Source organism: Balaenoptera physalus (genome assembly GCF_965194825.1).
Source record: "Balaenoptera physalus genome assembly, chromosome: 1".
Taxonomy (NCBI): Eukaryota; Metazoa; Chordata; class Mammalia; order Artiodactyla; family Balaenopteridae; genus Balaenoptera; species Balaenoptera physalus.
In genome coordinates, this window is record NC_138882.1 from 98,464,969 (window position 1) to 98,482,479 (window position 17,511).

The following is a 17,511-nucleotide window of genomic DNA, read 5'->3' on the forward strand; positions in this document are numbered from 1 at the left end:
CATTTCTCTAATAATTAGTGATGCTGTGGAGCTTTTCATGTTCCTCTTGGCCATCTGTATGTCTTCTTTGGAGAAATGTCTATTTAGACCTTCTGCCCATTTTTTGATTGGGTTGTTTGGTTTTTTAATATTGAGCTGCATGAGCTGTTCATATATTTTGGAGATTAATCCTTTATCCGTTGATTTGTTTGCAAATATTTTCTCCCATTCTGAGGGTTGTCTTTTCATCTTGTTTAGAGTTTCCTTTGCTGTGCAAAAGCTTTTAAGTTTCATTAGGTCCCAGTTGTTTATTTTTGTTTTTATTTCCATTACTCTAGGAGGTGGATCAAAAAAGATCTTGCTGTGATTCATGTCAAAGAGGGTTCATCCTGGGCTTCCCTGGTGGCACAGTGGTTGAGGGTCTGCCTGCCAATGCAGGGGACATGGGTTTGAGCCCTGGTCTGGGAGGATCCCGCATGCCATGGAGCAACTAGGCCCGTGAGCCACAAATACTGAGCCTGCGCTTCTGGAGCCTGTGCTCCACAACGAGAGAGGCCATGATGGTGAGAGGCCCGTGCACTGTGATGAAGAGTGGTCCCCACTTGCCGCAACTAGAGAAAGCCCTCTCACAGAAACGAAGACCCAGCACAGCCAAAGATAAATGAAGAAATTAATAATTAAAAAAAAAAAAAAAAAAGAAAACCCTGGAAAAATCTTAAAAAAAAAAAAAAAAAGAGGGTTCTTCCTATGTTTTCCTTTAGGAGTTTTATAGTGTCTGGTCTTGTGTTTAGGTCTTTAATTCATTTTGAGTTTATTTTTGTATATGGTATTAGGGAGTGTTCTAATTTCATTCTTTTACATGTGGCTGTCCAGTTTTCCCAGCACCACTTATTGAAGAGGCTGTCTTTTCTCCATTGTATAGCCTTGTCTCCTTTGTCATAGATTAATTGACCATAGATTCGTGGGTTTATCTCTGGGCTTTCTATGCTGTTCCATTGATCTATATTTCTGATTTTGTGCCAGTACCATGTTGTCTTGATTACTGTAGCTTTGTAGTATAGTCTGAAGTCAGGGAGTCTGATTCCTCCAGCTCCGTTTTTTTCCCTCAAGATCGATTTGGCTACTGGCGGTCTTCTGTGAATCCATACAAATTTTAAGATTTTTAAATTCTAGTTCTGTAAAATATGACATTGGTAAATTGATAGGGACAACATTGAATCTGTAGATTGCTTTGGGTAGTATAGTCATTTTCACAATATTGATTCTTACAATCCAAGAACATGGTGTATCTCTCCATCTGTTTGTGTAATTTTTGATTTCTTTCATCAGTGTCTTATAGTTTTCTGAGTACAGGTCTCTTACCTTCTTAGGTAGGTTTATTCCTAGGTATTTTATTCTTTTTGTTGCAATGGTGAATGGGATCGTTTCCTTAATTTCTGTTTCTGATCTTTCGTTGTTAGTGTATAGGAATGCAAGAGATTTCTGTGCATTAATTTTGTATCCTGCAACTTTACCAAATTCATTGATTAGCTCTAGTAGTTTTCTGTTGGCATCTTTAGGATTATCTATATATAGTATCATGTCATCTGCAAACAGTGACAGTTTTACTTCTTCTTTCCAACTTGTATTCCTTTTATTTCTTTTTCTTCTCTGATTGCCGTAGCTAGGACTTCCAAACCTATATTGAATAATAGTGGTGAGAGTGGACATCCTTGTCTTGTTCCTGATCTTAGAGGAAATGCTTTCAGTTTTTCACCATTGAGAATGATGTTTGCTGTGGGTTTGTCATACATGGCCTTTATTATGTTGAGGTAGGTTTCCTCTCTGCCCACTTTCTGAAGAGTTTTTTATCAAAATGGGTGTTGAATTTTGTCAAAAGCTTTTTTTGCATCTATTGAGATGATCATATGGTTTTTATTCTTCAATTTGTTAATATGGTGTATCACATGGATTGATTTGCATATATTGAAGAATCCTTGCATCCCTGCAATAAATCCCACTTGATCATGGAGTATGATCCTTTTAATGTGTTGTTGGATTTTGTTTACTAGTATTTTGTTGAGGATTTTCACATCTATATTCATCAGTGATATTGTTCTGTAATTTTCTCTTTTTGTTGTATCTTTGTCTGGTTTTGGTATCAGGGTGATGGTGGCCTCATAGAATGAGTTTGAGAGTGTTCCTTCCTCTGCAATTTTTTGGAAGAGTTTGAGAAGAATGGGTATTAGCTCTTCTCTAAATGTTTGATAGAATTCACCTTTGAAGCCATCTGGTCCTGGACTTCTGTTTGTTGGAAGATTTTTAATCACAGATTCAATTTCATTACTTGTGATTCGTCTGTTCATGTTTTCTATTTCTTCCTGGCTCAGTCTTGGAATTTGTCCATTTCTTCCAGGTTGTCCATTTTATTGGCATACAGTTGCCTGTAGTAGTCTATTATGATGCTATGTATTTCTGCAGTGTCCGTTGTAACTTCTCCTTTTTCATTTCTAATTTTATTGATTTGAGTCCTCTCCTTTTTCTTGATGAGTCTGGCTAAAGGTTTATCAATTTTGGTTATCTTCTCAAAGAACCAGTTTTAGTTTTACTGATCTTTTCTATTGTTTTCTCTTTTTTAAAATTAATTAATTAATTTATTTATTTTTGGCTGCCTTGGGTCTTCTTTGTTGTGCGCAGGCTTTTCTCTAGCTGTGGTGAGCGGGGGCTACTCTTCGTTGTGGTGCACGGGCTTCTCATTGCGGTGGCTTCTCTTGTTGCGGAGCACAGGCTCTAGGCGTGTAGGCTTCAGTAGTTGTGGCACGTGGGCTCAGGTTGCCTATCTCCACTTCATTTAGTTGTTTTTCTGGGATTTTATCTTTTTCCTTCATCTGGTACATAGCCCTCTGCCTTTTCTTCTTGTCTATCTTCCTGTGAATGTGGTTTTTGTTCCACAGGCTGCAGGATTGTAGTTCTTCTTGCTTCTGCTGTCTGCCCCCTGGTGGATGAGGCTATCTAAGAGGCTTGTGCAAGTTTCCTGATGAGAGGGACTGTTGGTGGGTAGAGCTGGGTGTTGCTCTGGTGTGCAGAGCTCAGTAAAACTTTAGTCAGCTTGTCTGCTGATGGGTGGGGCTGAGTTCCCTCCCTGTTGGTTGTTTGGCCTGAGGCGACCCAGCCCTGGAGGCCACAGGCTCTTTGGTGGCGCTAATGGCGGACTCTGGGAGGGCTCACACCGAGGAGCACTTCCCAGAACCTTTGCTGCCAGTGTCCTTGTCCCCACCGTGAGCCACAGCCACCCCCTGCCTCTGCAGGAGACCCTCCAACACCAGCAAGTAGGTTTGGTGCAGTCTCGTATGGGGTCACTGCTCCCTCCCCGTGGGTCCTGATGTGCACACTACCCTGTGTGTGACCTCCAAGAGTGGAGTCTCTTTTTCCCCCAGTCCTGTCAAAGTCCTGCAATCAAATCCCGCCAGCCTTCAGAGCCCGATTCTCTGGGAATTCCTCCTCCCATTGCTGGACCCCTATGTTGGGAAGCCTGACGTGGGGCTCAGAACCCTCACTCCAGTGGGTGGACTTCTGTGGTATAAGTGTTCTCCAGTTTGTGGGTCACCCACCAAGCGATTATGGTATTTGATTTTATTGTGATTGTGCCCCTCCCACCATTTCACTGTGGCTTCTCCGTTGTCTCTGGATGTGGGGAATCTTTTCCGGTGAGCTCCAGTGTCTTCCTGCCGATGATTGTCCAGCAGTTAGCTGTGATTCCGGTGCTCTTGCAAGAGGGAGTGAGCGCACGTCCTTCTACTCTGCCATCTTGAACCAATCTCCTTCCTCTTCATTTTTAAATCTCATGTGTGCAGCTTTCAAAGAGCACATGGTCTCTTCTGCAACTCCTGGGGGCAGGTGAGCCTCTGTTTGGGTTGCCGGGAAGGACGGGGGCTCGCCATGGTGCATGGAGTTCAGGGTTCTGAAGCCCACTTCTCTGCAGCTATGGTTTATGCTTATATTCGCCTATATTTGTAATAAAGATACTACTTTGTTCTCCATATCCTGAGTCCTCTTATTTCTCAGTTGGTCTAGAATTCAGGTGGGAAATGTGAACACTAGGTATCAGGATCCCTGAAAATCCTCAACAAGGTAAATGAAGAACTTCAAAAGTTACAAAAATGTTTTTAAGGGAAAGCATACCTCCTCCCATCCCTGCCCCTCAGTCCCTCAGTTATCACGTTCCTCTCCCCAGGGACAATTACTAAGATCAGTTAGTGGTGTTTTCTTTTAGAGACAGACTAAATAAGTACAAATACAGGTGCAAACTCAGTAATAGTGTGTAACAGTGTGAACTCAGGTGAGTTGTTTGACCTCTCTGTGCCTCCATTTTTGTATCTAAAATGAGAATAATAATAACTGTAACCTCCTAGTGTTTTGTGGGGATTCCATGACCACACACCAAGCACTCAGAATAGTGATTGGAGTATAACAAGACTCACTAAGTTTTAGTCAGTTTGATGAATGCTGCAATTCAAATTACATAGGTGACTTCCCACATGTTTAAGTAGGGTACATTCTTAGAAATAGAATTAGAAATGTTGTTAGCTGTTGCCAAAATGCTTTTCACAGTAGTTGTGTCAACTCACTCTCCTACCAGTAGTATATGTGTGTCTTAGTTCCCCACAATCTTGCCCAAACGTTTTGTTAGCAAACTTTTTGAATTTTGCTAATCTTATTGATGAAAAATATCATCTAATTGTAGCTCTAATTATGATTTCTCTTAATATGAGTAAAGTTGAGTTTCTCTTCATATGTTTAAAGGCATTTATATTTCCTTTTCTGTGACTAGCCCAACATTATCCATTGTCCTTTTTCTTTTCTATTGAGTTGTTGATTTTTTTCCCTGTTGATTTATAGGAACTCTTAATAGATTAAGAAAATCAGCCCTTTGTCTACAAGATGCTCTGCAAGTATTTTCCCAACATGTCATTTGTCTTTTGTCTTTTGAATGTTACTTTGTAAGTCAAGCTAATTAGTCTTTTCTGGTTTATTGAACAGGTGTCCTTCATTCAAAGTCATGCTCCACTCTGTTGTTTTAAAAGTCCACCCATATTTTCTTCCAGTACTTTTACGATTTAAAAAATTTTTTGACACATCTGGAATTTTGATACAAGGAGTAAGATATAGATCTGACCTTATTCTCATCTACATGGTTACCTAATTGTCTCAACATCATTTATGAATAAACTAATTTCCCCCAAATGATTTGATATGCCATCTTCATCATACTCTGAACTTCCTCATGTATTTTTGGTCTATTTCTGGTCTTTCTATTTTATCCCTTTATTTATTTATTCATGAACCATTAACATGTTTTAATTAGACATTCTTAAGAAAACAGTACTTTTAGTTAGCTGTTAAGGCCAGCCTTCCCATATTTTATTTGCTTATTTTTATGAATTTTCCTGGATTTGCTTTCTTGTTTATTGTTTACATAGGAGAGTTAGAATAATCTTACCTAGTAAAAAATAATCTTATTCATATTTTTACTAAGATCGTCCATGGGGTTATTCATTGGGATTTGGCAGAGGTGGTTAACATTTAGATTAATCTTTAGTTCCCATAGAGTGTTAGGCATATATCATATGCTATAGAATGGAGACGGACATCCACATTTGAATAGTGCTTTAGCCAATAGGGACCTTGTATTTGCGTAGAGCTCTGGGATGTACAGAGTACTTACATATATGATATCTCATTTATTCTTACATTAAGAGATGTGTTATTAGTTCTGTTTTCAAGATGAAGAAATTGAAGTTTCAAAACTTTAACATACTTGCTGCAATGAATGAAGGCAGCTAGTTAGTGGCAGAGTTTGAGACCTGTGCCCCAATCGATCCTGAGTTAGTTCCAGAGTACCATCACCTCCTTAGGCTTTTCTGGTTGTGGATGAGCTCTGCACCTCTGGAGGTGATGGGGAAAGACACACCAATGATGGAGAAAGAGCCAGCATTGCAGAGAGTTTGCTTTTATTTGTAACCCTCTCTAGATTGTTCATTTGGTTGACTTGTCCCAAGTTGATCAATGATGCTGAGGGAATACTCTTTGTGCCCTGAGCTCTGTACCACACACTTGGAAGGGGACAAGGACGGCAGTCTCAGCCCTCAAGGGGCTAATTGGCTGTCTGTCCAAGTGGAAGGGCCAGCAATCTTTTCTCAGGACAGGAAAAAGACTGACCCTTGGTCTTCAAAACTGCTGGCTAGCATTGCCCGATCACACCCAGACAACTCCGACTGTGGTTTCACCCAGGTCGTAGTCCAAAATTTGTTAAAAGGGAAAGTGATGTATGAAGACAATGGAGCTGAGATGAGAGGAACGGTATTCACACCTCACTGGAAAGGCAAGGTGAGTTTGTCACTTTAATTTGAGCATAGACAATGGAGTCCGAGTCTGAAGAATGGTTCATGGTCAGGTGATTGCTCTTTTCTTTCGAGATTTTGAAAGTCATGTTGGCATAGGTAAGTGCCTCCTCTGGGAGTGAAAACTACACAGGAAGAAGGAGGAGGAATGAGTGAGTTCAATTTGGAGGAAGGTGTCTCTTAGAAGCAAGTGACATTTAGAAGCAACTTAAAGAGATCAGAAGAGCCCTTCAAAGAATCACTTGCCCAGTGTCCAGAGAAATAACACTACTCTAGTCGATAGAAGGAAATTCCATTGGCAGCAGGCCTCCATATCCAGGAAACAGCATGGTCGTCTTACCTTGGCTGGAGGAACTGAGTGAGGATCCAGGACCCAGGGACTGGAGCGACCTGCCACAAGTGCCAGGAAGAAGAGGGACAAGTCTCACCAATGGGGCCTGGAGGAATTGGAAGCTTCTTTCTTCAATCTTGGGTGAAGGGTTGGGGTGGGGGGGGAGGTGTTGGAGGTGGGCGGGGTGGAGGGTGGGGAGGGCCAGGAGAGAAGTAAAGGGATTTGAGTCCTCGGTCTGTAGAGAGGGTGGGCTATGCAAATTTTACTCCCTTTTAAAGCTAACTCTATTCTCGAAGACAGAAAAAGAAGGGCTGTTGCAGCTCTTGGAGACTTAGATATTTTCTGTAGCTCTTTATGATGAGGAAGACAAGGGCCATCAGCAGCAGTGTCAGTAGAACCCCACTAAGAAAGGTTAAGACCAAATATTCTCTGCTGTTGTGGCAAAGAAAATGAGCAGATGACCCGTTGGGCTTTTGGAAGTCCTTTCCTAAAGACCAGAGGGTGACCTTTCTCACCTATGGGTAAATCCCTGAAATAGCTTTCACAGTGGTTAGTTAACTTTCAATCTCACCCCCGGGTTTTCAACTTTTGGTTTTGGGGTTCCAGATCCATTTGAGGGCTCAATAAAAGCTGTGGCTCTCTTCCCCCTTAAAAATGTTCACAGGACTGTACACAGCAAATTTTATCTCTAAGCTTAGGGAATTCATGAATCTCTCGAGGCTTGGGGGACCCCAGGTTAAGAAACACACTCTGAAGGTAAAAAACTGATTTAGTTCCTCCTCTGTTTCTCATCCCTTCTCCTCAGACCTCCCTCCCCAAGTCCACAAGGCAAAGCATTCAACACAAAATCAAATGCCATGCGGTATGAGATGAAATGGGTGGGAGGATGCTTGCTTACTCAGGGTGGCCAGAGAAGCAGGGTGCAGAGGTCACTGCCGGGGCTGCCGTGGAGTGGGTGCTTTGTCTGTCTTTGAGAGAACACGAAGGGCATTAGTGCATCTGCCACGTCTCTCTCTAGCTTAAGGGCACAGACATACCCCTTATCCAAGCAACCAGTGGAGACTAACGATAGGGCTACAGCTCCTCAAAAGGAGAGAACATCGTGTACTTTAACGTGAAAACTAGATCAGGAACTTTTAAACAACAATCAGCTACACAAATGAAAGAAGAGCCTAGTATTTCTGTAGCCCCATATGTCCCTTTGATAAAAACATTGCAGGATGCTCCCTTAAAGATTCTAATAAGACCCTAGGGGCAAATGCTTCCTGGGACTTAAGCAGAGAATTTCAAGGCCAGGGGGTAAAGAACCAAAAGTGAAACCCAGAACTAGCATTTCCCAAAGTCCTGGGGAATCTGACCTTCGGAATTGCTGCCTTTTTTTGTTCATTTGTTTTTCAGGGCAGCTATTAACAGTGACTAGCCAAAGGCAGCCTTAGTGAGCTTTCCTAATACTTATGCCACAAATAGAATAGCAGTTAGGGAAGGGAGCCAGAGTCTCGTAAACTACCCAGATGGTCTAATATTGAGCACAGAGACACCCTTTACTCAAATTTGGAGGATCAGATAATTCTTCCTTGTTCCCCTTTTCACTCTTCTTGGCATTAGACCCTGCATCATGGTAAAATCTGATTTTTCCAACTTCGGAAATGTTGTGTCTTTACAGCCCTTCAGCAGTTTCCAGTGATTCCTGTCCCTTTTAACTCAGCAGTGAGACAGGTAATGGGTTCTGTCCTGGACTTACTATTGTTTGGTTCAAGTTTGGAAATATTGCTTCCCATGTTGCTTTCTCCTGAGAATTAAAAAAGGTACCTCTTAGAAAGCTTGGAAAGGAGAGGCAGCAGAGTGGCCAATTCTGAGACTGTGATCTTAAAATTAGAGCCGTAATGTGGGAGAGAGACAAGTGGTGGGTGTGTGTTCTAGTGAGATCAGTGGTCACATACTTTACAGTGTGAGTACTGTAGCTCAACAGGCAGTCCTCAGCTTTGTAGGTTCATAAATTTGATCATATCAGGGCACCAAGAATTGACTGATCGCTCCAGAGCTGACTCATACCAACCAACTCACAGGAAACTGATGTATGAACTAGAATAACATAAGAAACAAGTTGGTATAACCAGTGCATTCTATCAAAATGTATGAGAAAGCCAATTAAAACCATAATTTTGCTTGATAAACATCGAACTGAAGTATGATAGAAGCAGAATGGCTGATTTTAACATTGAGTGCCATCTAGGTCTGATGCATTTGCTTCACTCTTCCCTGGAAGTGCTGGATAAACTGACTAACTTGTTCTTGAAGGTCCTTCCTCTAGGCTGCATCAGACACTTCTATTTTGTTCACACATTATATTTTCGAGTGTGAAAATTCCCTTATCTAAGCTATAGTTCTATTACGTTAAGCTTTCTGTATTTCCCTCATTTATTTATACTAAAAAGTATAAAGTACCTAAAAGCAGAAAAGTAAAATCACTCAAACTTCCACTACCTATTGTTAATATTTTAGTGTATTTCCTTTGTGTTGCACTTCATACATTTTTTTTTAAACCCCACATTTGTTTATTTATTTATTTTTGGCTGTGTTGGGTCTTCGTTTCTGTGTGAGGGCTTTCTCTAGTTGCGGCAAGCGGGGGCCACTCTTCATCGTGGTGCGTGGGCCTCTCACTATCACGGCCTCTCTTGTTGCGGAGCACAGGCTCCAGACGCGCAGGCTCAGTAGTTGTGGCTCACGGGCCTAGTTGCTCTGCGGCATGTGGGATCTTCCCAGACCAGGGCTTGAACCCATGTCCCCTGCATTAGCAGGCAGATTCTCAACCACTGTGCCACCAGGGAAGCCACATGCATTTTTTAAAAGCTAGCTGAGGTACATTTTCATATCTCCTTGTTTCGTTTTTTTTTTTTTACTAAGATTTTTACCATAAACATTTTCCCATCTTACTGAAAATTTCTTTAAGCCTTTTAGTGGTGATAAGTCTTTCTGTTATAGCTATGTACTACAGCTTGCTTTTCCAGTTTCCTGTTTGTTGATAAAAATTATTCCCACTTTTACTTAAACAAAATCAAATAACAAAAAATTTTAGGAGCCCACAGTTTTACTTTATACTTAGGCAAACCGATGATAAGAATTTTTGGCTCTGCTATATCTACTGTATTTTAAGGTAATTTAATTAGGCAATAAATGCCATCAATCATTTGTGTTTAATTGTTCAGCTCTCCAAAGTGAATCAATTTCTAAGTCCTTGGACGTAGAGAGGATTGGGAGAAGGACACCTCATTGCCATGTACCAGTTAGAACAGCAACAGCAACATTATCAAGTGCCTTACAATCAAACTTTTTGAGAGCATGTAATCTAAGATAAAAAGAAAGGTGCCAACAGAGAAATTTGGTGAGGATTCTGAGCCATGAGAATAGAAAGCCCACCATCCGTGGCAGAATCAACAGTGGCAACAATTTTTCTAGCACTTTTTTCGCCTTTTCTAATTTAAAAGTCAACGGTGCTCTTTGTAGAGCACTGTGAAATATTTATATAGTATTTTTAAAATATTGAAATACGTGTTTGCACTAAACATAGTATAAACACATCCTATGAACTTTTACTAGACCATATCACTGGGGAGGTGGAAGAGGGGAGGATCATAGGTTTCCATAAAATCTTAACCTTCCCATGAGTGGCTCTGAATTTACAATCATCCCAAAGAAATGATAGCACAGCCATCTGAAACAAAAGCTCGGTCCCCCACCCTGAAAGACAAAACCATCACATGATGCCACAGGGAAATAGTTACTTACAGAGCCAGGCCAAAAAAAGCAGGAAACACATTCCCTTTGAAAACGACACTCCAAACATTTGATAGAAGTATACATTAAAATAGAAACAGTGCTATATATGTATACTTTTTCACATTTTGTCCGGCATTGGTGAACCTTACTGACTGCCATAAAATCTACCAACTAAATTCAGCCATTCAAATACAACCCTTCCCCCATCAAATAAAGTTAAAAAGAAAAAAGTTACAGAAACCACTATAAACTAGGTAGCATTTTCTTTTGGTGATTATTTCATCTAGATTAAAAGCATGGGGTAAACACGTTTACCTTTTAAGAAAAAGTCTGGTCATAGGATGTCATTGTCTAAGACTGAACTTTTCACTTGCTGCTTCTGTTACCACCCCTATTTTTCAGAATGATGAAATAGTGATTACTGCCACTGCCACTGCCACTGCTACATCAAGCTGTGTGTCGCAAAGATCTTGTCTAAACTCCAGGGCAGACTTCCTCTCTGTGGCCAACACTGTATTTTTTTTTAAATTAATTAATTAATTAATTTTTGGTTGTGTTGGGTCTTCGTTTCTGTGCGAAGGCTTTCTCTAGTTGCGGCGAGCAGGGGCCACTCTACATCGCCGTGTGCGGGCCTCTCACTATCGTGGCCTCTCTTATTGCGGAGCACAGGCTCCAGACGCGCAGGCTCAGTAGTTGTGGCTCACGGGCCCAGTTGCTCCGTGGCATGTGGGATCTTCCCAGACCAGGGCTCGAACCCGTGTCCCCTGCATTGGCAGGCGGATTCTCAACCACTGCACCACCAGGGAAGCCCAACACTGTATTTTTTTAATTCCATAAGCAGAGAGCTGCTTTTGTATCTTTTGACACATGAATGCCAGAACACAGGGAGATAAGTGTATTTCTAATTAAGTATTTATTGAGTATGTAACCACCATGCCAGATATAGTGGGGGTCACAGTGGTGTGACATTATCATTGTCATCAAGCATGTCATAGTCCCATTTATTCTAGCCAGGGAAATGCTATTGATAAAGAAAAACAAAGAGCAAACGGTGTTAAGAGTTAAGTGCGGGCTGGACAGACTTTAAGTGTTTTAAGATTACGGAGATCTCTTCAAAGGGAAGGTGAATCATTTACTTGTAAACATTTATCGGTAAAATAATATTAATAAATATGCTCATTAAATAAACACAGTGGGCCATGCAGTGGGCTAAGTGCTGTGGGTATTTCAGAGAGAAGGCAGAAAAGCTCCTCATGGGGCCTACCGTCTAATTGAGAAGAGCAACGACAAAAAAGAAAACAACAGATTAATCACGGATGTGTTACAGGCCATGAAGGAAAGAAGCAAAGTGTCATGCCAGAGAATAAATGATGGGAGAACATCTTTAGATAAAATGGATGACCAGGGAAGGCCTGTCCAAGGAGCGATATTTACCCTGAGAACCAGAGGATGAGGAAGAGCTGGCGGGGCAAAGAACCTCCTGGGGAAGACAGTTTCAGGCCGAGGGCAGAGCAACTTGCAGGTCTGGAAGAAGGGAAGGGCTGGCAGAGCTGGCAGAATCAGGCAGGACTGTGTGCAGGGAGACTTGGAGGGTGGATGGGGTAGAAGAAAGGGAGTGCGTGAGGAAATGCGCAAGCCCAGGATTGGTTGCTGGGCGTTGAGTGATGGATTTCTGGGATATCAACATGGTTCAAGAGTGGGGCCTTGGTTAAGGGTGAGACATAGAAAATAGTTGCATAGATAGATCTGAGACATATTGTGGAGGTCTTTAAATCCAAGCAAAAAATATATTTTAAGCATTAATGATGAACAACTAAAGGTTTTTGAATTGGGGTATAATATGATATACATGGCCTTTAAGGAAGATTATATCACATCAAATAAGATAAATTGCGGGTAAAGAAAGAGACAAGGAAATAAGCTGGGGGAGTATGGCAATATCTCAGGTATTTAATAAGGGCGGGAGCATCAGGAGTGGGGAGGCATCCACAGGTGTAATGAGATTGGAAGTTCTAAGACTTGGGACCTGGAAACAGGGAATGAAATAGCAGGATGAGTCCATGATTACTCCAAGTGTCTGAATCTCAGTGGCCAAGAGAACTCGTTTGTTCATTCACTCCAAAATCGCTTACTGAACGTTTACTATGTGCCATGTACTGAGTTCTAAGTTCTGAGGACATAATGGTGGGCAAAGAAACAGCCTTTTGTGCAGGATCCCTGGCTGTATATGCCTATGATACAGGGAACCAGGGACAGTTTCCTGGAAGAGAATAAGCCAAAATCTTTTGTGAGCTGGAGTTCCACTAGGCCACGATGGGGGTGGGTGGTGCTGGTGGTGGTAGTAACGATCAAAGGGAAGAGAACATTGAAATTCAAAAGCTCTGTGCAAGAAAGGAGGAAAGGAAGTGCCTCCCCCCCACACTGCCCCACCCCCAAAAAAAGGCTAGTGTGAAAGAGCAAGGAAGTGTGTGAGGTGATGCTGGGGTGCTGGGGGTGGGTATGGAGTATGGTGGGGGTGAAGTTGAAGAACCAGGCGGGGGGCCAGTTCCCTGAGAGCTTTTGTCTTTATGACAAGAGAGGTGGGCTTATCTGCACTGAAGGTATTTAAACAAGGGTGATGTGATCAGACTTGCTTTCTAAACAATCACAAAGACTGGGGGTGGGGGGGTGAGAATAAATTGGAAGGGAGCCAGAATAGATATGACAAGACTGGTTAAGAGATTATTACAGTGATCCAGTTGAGGGATAATAGTAACTTGGACTAGGGTGGTAGGTAGCAATGGAGAGACAAAGAAATGTAAATGAACTTGAGAGATGTTTAGGAGCGTGGTAGAAAAAACAAGGGAGAATAAAAAGTCAAAGACTATGATCAGAGATATCACCAAAGGGCAGAAGGAGGAAGAGGAGCCAGAGAAGGAAACAGCAGTAGTTCCAGACTTTAGAGTGCGGATTAATTAATCAGACATTTACTGAGCACCTACTATGACCCAAACATACTGTTAAGTTCGGGTGTAAGTAAGTGTAATGAAATGTTGTAGATGCTGTGTCAGACATACAGGATGGAGTGGGACTCAAAGAGAAAGGGCTCAGGTTGCACAATAAGGAGGGAGGGTGGGTGTCAAGAAAAGCATCATAGAGAAAATGATGTTTGAGTTGCATCTTGAAAGATGAATCACATTTTGTAGGCAGACAGAGGAAGGAAGCGTATTCCAGGCAGAGGAACAGCATGAGCAAACACATGCTTTGTCATGTTTGTGATGTTCAGGGAAATGCAGGTATTTCACCATCACTGGTGCTACAGGGAATGAGGGTGGGTGGGGATGGGGAATGGAAAGAGAAAGGCTGTAGAAGAAGGACAAGATCACATGGTGGAGGACCCTAAACAAACTTCACCTTAGAGGCAATGGAGAGAGTGCTGAAGGATGTAACATGATTACATTTGGGTTTGGGCAACAGAGTGTAGGAGGGACTGGTGAGGGGCAGTGGGACAGACTGTGGGCAGGGAGTCCTTTAGTATGGCAGAGTTCTAGATGAGAAACAGGGATCATCTGATTAGAGGCACAGGCCGTGGGGTAGGGCAGAAAGGTGATGAATCTAGTCTTTTTCAGTTGTGAGAGGAAGGTAAGGGGGAGAGAGGAGCTCAAGATAACTCCCAGGTTTCTGCCTTGGATTACCAACTGATGGTGAGAATACAGAAGTGGGGTGTAGGATTGGGCATATATAATGAGTTTACTTTTGGACACATTGAGTCTAGGTTGCCTATGGAACATTCAGGTAGAGATGTCAAGAGGGATGTTGGATGCACTGGTTGGGGGCTCATGAAAGAGATCTAGATTTGTGTGGTAGGGAGTACTAGTTCTCACCCCTAACCAGAGCTCCTCTCCTCTTGGCCTCCGAGCCTCACTTGTGGTTTAGTAGTGCCATGTGATCAGCTCTGGCTAATGGACTATGAATGAAAGTGAGGTATTTCCCTTTTAGTTGAAGCATTTAATTGCTTAAGGAAGACCCCCTCTGATCCCTTCCCCTTCAGGGTGATTATGGAGATTTTGTGATGAGAAGGTGAGGTTGCAAGCTCTAAAGCTGAATCACTGTGTCACCATATGGAGGATAGTTTCTCTGGAGGGTCAACTGGACCTGCAGTGCATTCTGTGTGAGCAAGAAATAAACTTTTTCATGTTACACTACTGAGATTTTGGGATAGATTCTTACCTCACTTAACCTAACCTACCCTAATACAACGTGAGGTATAGATTAGGAAGCCATCAGCATACACGTGATAGTATCAATAGAAGCCATGGGGATGGATAAGATCATCCAGGTACAGTCTGTAGAATGAGAAGAAAACATTCCTAGAACTCTGAGGAATACCACTATTTAACAGGGAGGCAGAAAAAGCGGAGTCAGCTAAGGAAATTGCACGGAAACAGTGACAGCAGTAATAGCATACATATGCTACTAGAAGCCAGGGAGGAAAAGAAGGAAGGAAAAGCTGTGGCCAACAGTGCCAGGTGCTGCTGAGAGAGAGGCTGAGTAAGATGAGGACTGGAAAGAGTTGATTGAATTTGGAAATGAAGAGATCCTGATCTCTTTTGCTAAAGCAGCTTGGGGTGTAGTAGTGGTGGGGAGTAAGGTTTCAGTGGGTTAAAGAGTGAATGGAAATCCCTAGACCTACAGCAGATTAGAGCTTTTAAAGAGATCCTCTTGTTAAAGAACACCAACAAATGCTGGATAAAACATTTGAAACACCATAATTTAAAAATGCATGGCTGAACTAGATGTTGGAAATCCTCAAAGATCAGAAAGAGAGAGTTGAGTGAGACCTGGAGCTAAGGTTTGCTCTGGGAATAGCCACCAATTTTTGGTGACCTGAAGATTGGGTCTGAAGGCCTTGTATGAGGTCAGGAAATCAAGTCTAAAGCCTGCACCAAAGTGGGAAATTGGATCGGTCCCCCTGAAAGGGAACCCACAGTGGGTGAATCAGGAAAAATCATGCCAGATGGAAATGGCAGGGATCCTTGCTGTATCAGTTTTCTATTGCAGTATAACAAATTATCACAAACGTAGATGGTTAAAACAGTACACATTTCTTTTCTCACAGTTTCTGTGGGTTAGAGGCTGGGACACAGCTTAATAGGGTTCTCTGTTTCAGGGTCTCACCGGGCTGCAGTTCAGGTATTACCTGGGGCTTTGGTTTCATCAGAGGCTTGACTGGGGGAAAATCCACTTCCCCTATTTGCTGGACAAATAAATTTTCTTGTGGCTGTGTAACTGAGGGCCCTGGCTGTCAGCTAGAGTCTGTCTTCAGGTCCTAGAAGCTGCCTGCAGTTCCCTGCCATGTGGTCCTGTCCACAGGCAGTTCACAACCTGGCAGTTTGATTCTTCGAGGCCAGCAGGAGAGTCTCTCTCCAGCCTGCTAAGATGGAGTCTTAACACAACGTAATGTAGTGATCGGAGTGCAAGTCTAGAATCACGTTATCTTCATCCAAACAAGGTTTCTTTTATTGCTTTTGCCAGCCACCTGGGGGCACCAGCAATCTGGGATAAACTTAGTCCAAGTTCAGGGCTTGAGTTTTTACTAGGTCATCTGTTCACAGCAGGACACTGTTCATTAAGGACTGGTTATTTTTTATCTATTTACTTTTGGCCACGCCCCACGGCTTGTAGGATCTCAGTTCCCCGACCAGGGGTTGAACCCCGGGCCACAGCAGTGAAAGCCCGGAATCCTAACCACTAGGCCACCAGGGAACTCCCAAGGGCTGGTTATTTCTGTCTTCATCCTTATTCCTAGATTGCAGCTGACCGTGTGTATGGTAGTGGTGGTGGTAGGCAGTGGTGGTTTACTAGGGTCTCTATTCTTGATGGGTCCTGGACTCCACTTTTGTTCCTCTAGCCCTGTGAAACGATCAAAAACATGACTAAGTGTCTTAGCCATCTCTTTCAGATGGTCAAATGCTCCCAGGACAAAAATGGTCCTGAGGGCTAACCTCACCTGTCTGAATTTCCACTGTCTCTCAGTTCTTGATCTGATGATTTCTCATGATCTCTTGGTGCTTTAATATTTTTTAAATTAATTTTTATTGGAGTATAGATGATTTACAATGTTGTTAGTTTCTGCTGTACAGCAAAGTGAATCAGTTATACATATACATATACCCACTCTTTTTTAGATTCTATTCCTATATAGGTCATTATGGAGAAGTGAGTAGAGTTCCCTGTGCTATACAGTATGTTATTATCTATTTTATTTTATTCTATTTTTTGGGGGGGGAAGATAATCTTTTTAGTAGACTGTGCTGAAACAATTGGGAATTCATATGAAAAACAAAAAAGCCTTAAACTCTTTATTTCACACCATCTACAAATTATGTAACATATCCTTACCTGTAGGAGCTAAAATTACAAAACTTCTGGGTTAGGCAGATTTTTTTTTTTTTTTAATTTTTATTGCAGTATAGTTGATTTACAGTGTTTTTAGCTTCAGGTGTACAGCAGTGAATCAGTTATACATATACATATAGCCACTCTTTTTAGGTTCTTTTCCCATATAGGCCATTACAAAGTACTGAGTAGAGTTCCCCATGCTATATAGTAGGTTCTTATTAGTTATCTATTTTATATATAGTAGTGTGTATATGTCAATCCCAACCTCCCAATTTATCCCCCCCTCTCCCCCACACTTTCCCCCTGGGTAACCATAAGTTTGTTTTCTGCATCTGTGACTCTATTTCTGTTTTGTAAATAGGTTCATTTGTACCATTTTTTTAGATTCCACATATAAGCGATATCATATGATATTTGTCTTTGTCTGACTTACTTCACTCAGTATGACGATCTCTAGGGCCATCCGGTGCTTTAATATTTTTAAGATACGTTTTATATTTCACCCAGATGTGAAAAATTTCTTCAGTAGGAGAGTTGGTCTGAATTACCTAGTCTACCATTACTGGAAGCAAATGTTACAGCATTTTGCATCTTAATTGCATTTAACCTCAGCAACAAAGTTGCAGGAATCTGACTCTTAATCTTCTCACTCCAACAAACAGA

At 41.9% G+C, this 17,511-nt stretch overlaps 1 protein-coding gene and 1 pseudogene across 2 annotated transcripts in view; both read right to left on the reverse strand.

Moving 5' to 3' along the window:
* The window catches only part of LOC309645959 (proteasome subunit alpha type-3 pseudogene), a 452,949-nt pseudogene that overhangs the window by 285,535 nt on the left and 149,903 nt on the right, over positions 1-17,511 (reverse strand). The gene's annotated exons all lie outside the window — the stretch shown is intronic.
* Positions 3,530-17,311, reverse strand: LOC309656255 (transmembrane protein C1orf162; the record flags this gene model as incomplete). Its single annotated transcript, XM_082452544.1, has 4 exons — positions 3,530-6,484; positions 6,700-6,749; positions 6,989-7,205; positions 17,282-17,311. The coding sequence occupies 4 exons, from the start codon at positions 17,309-17,311 to the stop codon at positions 6,323-6,325; spliced, it is 459 nt and encodes a 152-aa protein (XP_082308670.1). The 3' UTR covers positions 3,530-6,322.